We start from the raw sequence: 7,946 nt of genomic DNA, 5'->3' as shown, positions 1-7,946 counted from the left end.
ATTTCATTCAGTGACTGGCATGCGTTTGGGTAAGGGACCCTTCAGATCTACAGGCATGAGCTCCTGCCCAGTGGATTACATGCAGATGATCTCCTGTAGAGAAGGGCTGGTGTGTTCATTGCCAGCTCCCCAAAAATCAAGTTGCTCAGAGCTGATAGATCAAAAGTCGATAGGGAAGCTATGTCTGTCTGGAACTGAAGTTTTGTTTTGTGGTGCACTATCTCCTCAGTTGGCACTGTGGCATGTTTCATGGCAGGTTTTGGTGGGTCAGAGCAGTGAAAATATGGATCCGCAAGCAGTTAAGAGCGCTCGCCATTCCCAAGGAAGCATGGAGAGATCATGGCATGTGTGCCACTGCCTGAGTGTAAGAGGCAGATGAAGAAGGTGCTGAATGGTGGGATCCCAGAGAAGGGACGCTCGAGTGGTGACAGTGCTTGCCCAAGGCTGCAGCTGGAGCTGATACCGGGGGCTGGGGCTAGCACGGCTCACGCCCTAGGGAGCAGCACAACACCGGTAGCCCAGGGCTCTCCCGGCGCCTCAGGCCGCCCTCAGCGAGCTCGTAGCACAGCTCCGAGGCAGCTGCCCCCTTCCAGCGGGTAGCCCCTGCCCAGGGCGTAGACGGCAGCCCTGAGGGATTGGGGCGAGCTCCCGGACCTGACCTGCGGCACGAAAACCTCCGGGAAGACGTGATGAGGACGGCGGTGCCAGCGCCGTAGCCGTGCGGCAGCGGGACAAGCGAGAGAGGCGGGGAGTGGCGCGGCCGGCCAGGTCCCAAGCAGGGGCAGGCAGCGGCGACGCGCCTCGGACTCCGCCTCACCGGCACCGGCACCGACCCCCCCCCATCCCCTCTCTCCTCCCAGCCCCAGGCTCGCAGCAGCGGAGCACTTCGGCGGCGGCGGCGGCGGCGGCGGCGGCAGCACCCGCCCTTCCCTGCCGGCCCGCACCGCCCCCTGTTACCGCACGCAGCCCGCCAGCGGCGACCGGAGCCCTCCGCGCCACGGCACCCCCACCGCGCACGCCCACCGCCGGGAGGATGGGCTGCGGGCGGCGGAACGGCAGCCCCCGAGCTCCCTGAACCGAGGAAACAAAGGGAGCAAGCAGCAGGAGCCGGGCCGGGGTGGATGCGAGCAACCATGAAAGGCTGGGTCTCCGCCTCCTCCGCTGCTGCTCGAGAGCTGCCGGCTGCTGCTGCTCGGAGGACTACACTGTGAGAAGGGGGCGGAGGAGAGGCTGGCCGGGGCTGCTGTGCGAAGGTAGAAGGTGTAAGGGAGAGGCGGCAAGAAAATGTCTTCTTCGGTGGGGCCCCGCGGCCCTCGCCCGCCTACGGTGCCCCCCCCGATGCAGGAGCTGCCCGACCTGAGCCACCTGACAGAGGAGGAGAGGAACATTATCATGGCAGTGATGGACCGGCAGAAAGAAGAGGAGGAGAAAGAAGAGGCCATGCTCAAGTAAGCAGACGCCAGTCATTCATTCATTCAGGCACTCATTCATGCGCCGATCGCCGGCGGGCGGGAGCAGGCGCTGCCAACAGCCGGAGCCGGCCGCTGCCCAGGGCCGCCCCGCAGGGACCCCTTGCCATGGCCGGCGCTGCGGGGCCCTGGTCCCGCTCCGCTCCTGACCCATAACTTCCCTCCTCCCCGACCGTCCTTCCCGACCCCGGGCAGCTCCTTCCGAGGCAGAGCTGCCGGGGGAGCCCGGCACAGCGGGACGCAGTCGGGACGGCGGCCCTCCCCACCCCGAGGGAACCGGCGGGCGAAAGAGGCGGGAGGAAACCCCACCATGGGGAGTGAGGGGTGAGGTGGGATTCCTTTGGGGTCCCCAGAACCCCGCCTCTCTCAGGAGGGGCCGCTGGGTGGGGTTTCCCTGCGTGCGGGAGCCTCCGCCGCCGCCGTGCTGCCACCGCCTGGCTCGGCAGCCGCTGCCCGACGCGGGGCTGAGGCGACTGCCCCCGACCGCCGCCCCCCGAGCTGGCCTCCCGGGATCGCAGCGGCCGGGGGACAGCTCGCTGCGGGTTCAGCGGGGCGTTCGACATGAGGAAATTAATGCAATTAGTCGCACCGCTCGTTACAGAGGGGAAGCGTGCGTGCGTACGTGGTGGCGGGACGGAGGGTTAGCGGGTTTGTCCCGCTGCCGGCGGCATGGGAAGGTGTGTGGGGAGGTGCCATGTTTGGAAGCCAGGTCCCCACAGCCTTTCTTGAACCTTATCTCCCCAGCCTTGCCAAACCGCGCATGTGACCACATTTTCTGGCTTCCTCCGTCAATAGGAGGCTTCAAACGTAACGTTACAGAATTGCCTGCTGCGAGTGATGAGAATAAACAGATTGAAGCTGTGGCCTGTGGAGGAGAATCAGGGTTTCTCCTCTTCTGAGTACCCATCAGGCCTGTTTGCCCTGAGGGGGGAACTGTAGGAGAGGTGGCAGGGATAGTGCAGACCTCTGGCGTTAACCCACACCCTCCCTGCCACGGCAGGTGTATCCTTACCTCAGTGTCCCTAGTTGTGTACACCTGTGTTTGGAAGGGACGCTCTAGAGGTGTGACGTGATCTGGGTATCTCCTTTGTCAGCATCGGAAATACCCACTGGAGCAATGCAGGTACCAGCTCTTCCCAGTGGCCTTTCTCTGATTGATGGGGAGAGCAAACCTCGCAGGCTCCTGGCCCTATGGGAAAGTTGGACAGTGTTTCAGTGTATTGCTGTCTTTTTCTCTTCCCAGCCATGCTTGGCTCTGAATTTTCAGAGGGGCTACTAGAGGTGATTGCAGCAGTGGGTGCTGAGGCCCAGCTGCTAGCGTTGCATATTGCCAAGGGGCTGGTCGGAAGCGTGACGTTTGGATCTCGGTCCAGGACGAAGAGTTCAGTTTGCTGTTGCTGTTCATTGCGCTTGGGGTGTGGCTGGCTGTGGAGACGGGGTGGCTGAAACATGAAAATGAACTGCATTAGTCAGTGTGGGGGAACGTAAGTGAAGGATCCCTCCTCAGCTTCTGTTCATCAGAAGGAAATTAAATAAAAGAGTACCTCAGAGGCTCTGAACTACATTTATCCTTCTCCCATTCCTAGTCCTCCAGCCCAGCTACTTCCCTGTAAATATTAGCTATTATTCTGTGAAGAAGATTACTGGTTCTGTGATGATGTTGTAGAGCAATACTATAAATCTTACAGTCACTGCAAGAATGAACTTTTATTGGTAGAGATGGTAATTTCTCAGCCCTATTCCTTTTAACACGGAGTAGAGGATAAATTTTCCTCTCTCCCCCCCACCTCCCTTGTTTTTTTTTTCTTCTGCTCTTTTGCATTGGAATTTCTGAATCCTGGACTGATACTTCTTCTGTGAAATTATGGGAATCTTAAGCAGTTTTACTGCTTAAATGAATTTAGGGCACTTCAAATAAAAAATTTAGAAGAGCTCAGGAATTGTATTTTGTGAATCAAACTTGAAATTACCTCATCTTCAAGATTTGTGATATCCAAAGTTAAAAGTTATTTCCTTATGACAGTTCTTTCAAATTGTGAGAATTACAGTCTGGGCTGTCCATTGGTCTGATGAATAGTGACTTTTTAACTAGATTTTTTTTTCTTTAAATAAAGAGCCAGAAATTGCTAGAAGATGCATTGGGAACCTTACAAACCTGTGTAGTCACTTTAGCTACATCTTTGGTTTTCAAAAATTAGGTCACAGCAAAGAGTTTTTTATATGGATTATGATTTGATTCTTGCTGAGAGCCATTAGGTTATCTGAGATCGTTTGCCTTTTCTGTATGCTGAGCACTTACTTCCTCTTTGGGACAAGAGCTAGGTGCATCTTTCCAGAGAATAACTCTTTTAAGATTGGATTTTGAGATGAAATTTACTCCCATAATTTTGGTTTGTTACAAATACACAGTGGTATTTTTCAGATGACATGGCTATATTATAGAAGTTGCATATCATCACCGTCCCTTCCTATTATCTTCAGTAAGAGTTTTTCTGATTATTCAGATGTCTCAGCAAATCAGCCACCAGTTTTCATTTAAAACCACCTGGCAGAGGAATTTTCTGTCTGTAACACCCACGTGCAAATCTGTAATGTGTCCTGGAAGCGAAGCGGATCAATGCTGCAAGCTAGGCTACCTTCAGTCCTGGGCTGATCAGAGGCTGGGTATATGCTGTCTCATGAATCATAAAGGCTAAAAAGGGTGCAGTGTTTCTCTCCTGTTCTGAGTGTCCTGTAAGCTATAAGAGTTTCTAAACCAGTACTTACAATTTTCCTTTCCAGCACTCCTCATAGCAGAAAACTATAGGAAGAATTATTGGTAAAACTCCTGTGTTCTTCGCATGCTGATCACAAAATTGTGGATGCAAGGGAATTTGAGGTGTTTCTGTGAGTAGACTGTGGATTTCAGGAGAGTGAAGGACATTAGGGTTATCGGTAAAGACGCTGTGTCCCTCTCTGTGTCTGTACATTTGTCTTCCTGAGCCCTGATTCTGACTGAGCTAAAAGGCTTCTTGTAAAGCATCTCTGCCAGTTCGTGCTGACATCAGTGTGTACTATGGACAGCGTCATGCTTTCACTGCTTTCACTGGGGAGTGACAAATGCATGCTCTCGTTTGAAAACACATGCTTGTCTCCTTCCAGGAACTTGCCCTGTCTGGCAGTTTGTTGAGTTTCCTTTAACAATCTGGGGCTAACACAGCACCCACAGGATAAAGGCATGCAACTTGTACTGGCCAGTGTGGCTTTCTTCTAGGTATACCTGGTCAGCAGCAGAGACCTCATCCTCCCCTCACGATGTCAGATTTCAAACCACTGTGGGGACAGGTGAAAATTCTGCTATCCTGTGACCTGTTGAATACCTTGGAGCAACATGTTGAGGAGTTAGGGCTTTTGTGAAAGTTTATCCTTTTGCTTTTGTTATGAATAGGTGTACCTTGGCATGAGGAGCACTTTAACATTCATTAGCCAATTCCCTGAAAATTTCCTTTACATCCAAAGACGGGTTTTACATTCCTGCTGTAATAGGGGCAGTGTCAGTAGCTACTTCTGAGAGCATATCCATGCTTCTGTGCAGTGAACTGTGGTCCTGGTCTGGTGTATGGGCTCAAATCCACATAACCACTTTGCTTACCTGGCACTAAGTAGAACCTGAGGCGTCTTGAGTGCACTCGCATGAAATATTTCTGTAACGGTGCATGTGAGAACCTGCATGTTTCTGTGTGTCCAGGGCATATAGGCCCAGATCATACAAGTGCTTTGGCTGCTCTATTGCTTGCTGTGTCTTACATCTAAGTCTGGGAGTCTCAAACTACATAGTCATATGTTTAAGTCCTCTGAAAAACCTGATAGTAATACAGTACTTCTGTAAATTGTATTGATACTCAGTGTGGAACTCAAAGTCCTGTTGTCACAGTGGTGGCCACTTTCTTAACGTGTAGGGGAGAGGCAGTGTTACGCTTCCAGCTACCTTGGGTGTAATAGCCTGGTGGTTACGAAGTGGTTACCTAAGCCCAGTACACTTACCAACCTGAAGAAATTGCATCTTGGACAAGTGCTGTTATGTTATGACTTGGTGGAAAAAGCTTTGCTCCCCATAGAAAGACTGAAAAATTTATGGACCCAGGAGCCTAAGTCACTGACAAGCCCAACAGGAAGAGCTCTCTTTGCAGAGGAGCCATCATCTCATCTCATGCTTTGTGCTTCTGGTTACCCAGGGCTGTTAATGTAGCCTTTTATAAAAGAGTCAGAGAAGTTTAAAATACTGAGAGGTCTGGGAGTAGGAAGCAGGTTCTCCTCCCTTGCAGCTGAATGATCAGTCTTGAGGCTTCAAAGCTTTGCCTTTTTGTTCCTCTGTGACTGGGAGAGCTTCACCTTCTTTGCCACGTCTTTGATGGAGAGGAGTCTGTTGGGTAGGTGGGGCTTTACCATGGCAGACTCGACTCTCTTCCACTTGTTTGCCTGTTTCACACTGGCGTACTAGCTTTTGCGGGTATCTCTGAAGACTGTAGTCTCTAACAACTCTGCTAATTGGAGCCTGGCCTTATAAACCCCAGCTTCTGCTGCTTCTGTATGAATAAATGTTTGCATAGGACACTGGTAGGATGTGCCATGGCCTTCTCTGCAAAACAATTCATGTTGGAGGCATTTTTTTGTCTTTTATGTGGTAGATACTCCTGTAGCTGAAAGGGAAGCTCTTGCTCATGAGTGGCTGATGTCTAAATTGACATCCAGATGTTGCCCTACAGGTGACTCACGTGACTAGCAGATTGTGAGGAAGCATGAGAGGGAAGTTTTCAATGAGGCTGAAGAGAAAAACAAGCCATCGTTTGCAAAAGTGGAGCAGGGGGACAGGGACACCATTTTAAAGGAAAATAGTTAAAAAGTTTGAAGTGTATGTTCAGACACTAGATAGCCTGAGACTACTATATTGTTTATGGGTATAAGGTGGCTTGAAGTGAAACAACCCCAGTTAATATTTAGCATGTTTCAGTCATAGACAAATGATATATAAGAACTATATGTACTTACTTGTATGTACTTAAACTAAAGTTTGCTTATGTGCAATTGTGAGCCTTTTCCCATTGGGTTAGGTAAGTACTAAGTGCAAACCACAGCAGCTGTGAACACAGTTGCGTTCCAGTTCTGTTCTCTTACAGACTCTCATGGCCCAAGAGGATTAAGCACTGAGACAGCCAACGTACTGTTACCCACCCCCTGACGGATCAGTAGCTTATCAAAGGGGGAAAGGCTATAAATCAACCTTAGACAGATTTTGTCTGGAAATTAGAAGAAGGTTCCTAGTTACCATGGCAGTCATTTTCTAGGGCAAATTTAAGTGAGGACAAAAGCTTTTACTACCTTTCTGGTGGGATTTAGCAGCTTTGTGAAAGAGATTGTTTTCCAAGGGAATAGAAGTAGTAGGGAACTTGGGGACACAAGAGGTTCTTCGTAGTTTTGTAACTTTAATTGAGTAGCTTCAGTAGAAAGGCTTGCAGGTGCTTGAAACCTTCCCAGATCTTGAAAGAGTTATTTCAAGATTTTCCATGGGAGTTGCAGTTAATAACTAGGGACAAGTTGATCCTAACACACTTTGATTGAATACTTTGTTGAATGTTTTAAATCTGAAGAGAGTGACCAGTATCTAATGTGTTCTTGAATCAGCCTGAATCATTCAGGAAGAGAACTGCTTGTGGTCACTGCTCCCTGCCCCTTTCCTTCTCTTTCCTGTTCAAGGTCCTTACTCAGAGAGGGGGAAAGAATTAAACAGTGCGGAAACTGTTATTGCCTTTTGGCCAATGGGAAATATCAGAAGGACTTCAACAGCATTCAAAGCTTCAAGTTTTCACCACTGTGAGAGGGTAGGTGTGGCCATAAAGGTGTCCTGATCAAAGGAGACAACTGTGGTGACCTCAGAATTAGAAGGCGGTATTTCATGACTTCAGGGGAATTTCAGGGAATCGATAACGATTTTCAAGCAGGAAGGTGGACTGAGTAGTCCAAGAAGACAGTCAAAATGTATTCACAACTGCACACAGTCATGTGGGAAGGCAATTATGAGACACTCATTGACTGTTGTACTGGGGGGCCATCTCCCCGTAAAGGCAGGAGCAAGAGACTGTCAGCAGACAATAGTAGATTCATAGGAATTTCCTCAAAAGCTGTAGAAAAGCAGGAAGAGATAGGGAATGACAGGCAATAAACATCCCTATCATGTTTGAGGCATGGGCTTCCGATCAGCATATGTTGAAATTCTGGAAGGTCTGAAGTGCAAGCTTTTGTCCAGAGCTTTTTTCTGGCCCCAGTTTCAGTGGTTTTATTAAAATGCACAAGGTTCCTGTTCTTGCATCTTCCCACGTGATTATCCACTTGATACAAGAAGCCTCCAAAGCTTCATGCCCAGCTTTGTCTGACACTGGGCCAATACTTTCTGAGAGAGAAGTTCGTGAGTCTACAAATTCATGGGCATTATCTGTGCCC

General features: G+C 50.0%; 1 protein-coding gene across 24 annotated transcripts in view; it reads left to right on the top strand.

Moving 5' to 3' along the window:
- The first annotated feature begins 922 nt into the window (after window positions 1-922).
- The window catches only part of RIMS1 (regulating synaptic membrane exocytosis 1), a 302,937-nt gene continuing 295,913 nt past the window's right edge, over window positions 923-7,946 (top strand). For 8 of the 24 annotated variants that reach the window (XM_057418867.1, XM_057418864.1, XM_057418872.1 and 5 more), the window contains exon 1: window positions 924-1,448. In XM_057418867.1, coding sequence (XP_057274850.1) covers window positions 1,285-1,448 — 164 coding nt within the window. In that variant the 5' untranslated portion in view covers window positions 924-1,284. Of the gene's footprint in view, window positions 1,449-7,946 lie in introns of all 24 variants that reach the window. The other 16 variants (XM_057418884.1, XM_057418878.1, XM_057418883.1 and 13 more) reach the window with 3 other exon arrangements.

The sequence above is a fragment of the Pezoporus wallicus genome, unplaced genomic scaffold (genome assembly GCF_028554395.1).
Source record: "Pezoporus wallicus isolate ANWC-B61680 ecotype Strahan unplaced genomic scaffold, APGP_CSIRO_Pwel_v1 contig_4901, whole genome shotgun sequence".
Lineage (NCBI taxonomy): Eukaryota > Metazoa > Chordata > Aves > Psittaciformes > Psittacidae > Pezoporus > Pezoporus wallicus.
Note: the sequence above shows the minus strand (reverse complement) of the source record. Positions and strands in the feature narration are given on the sequence as shown.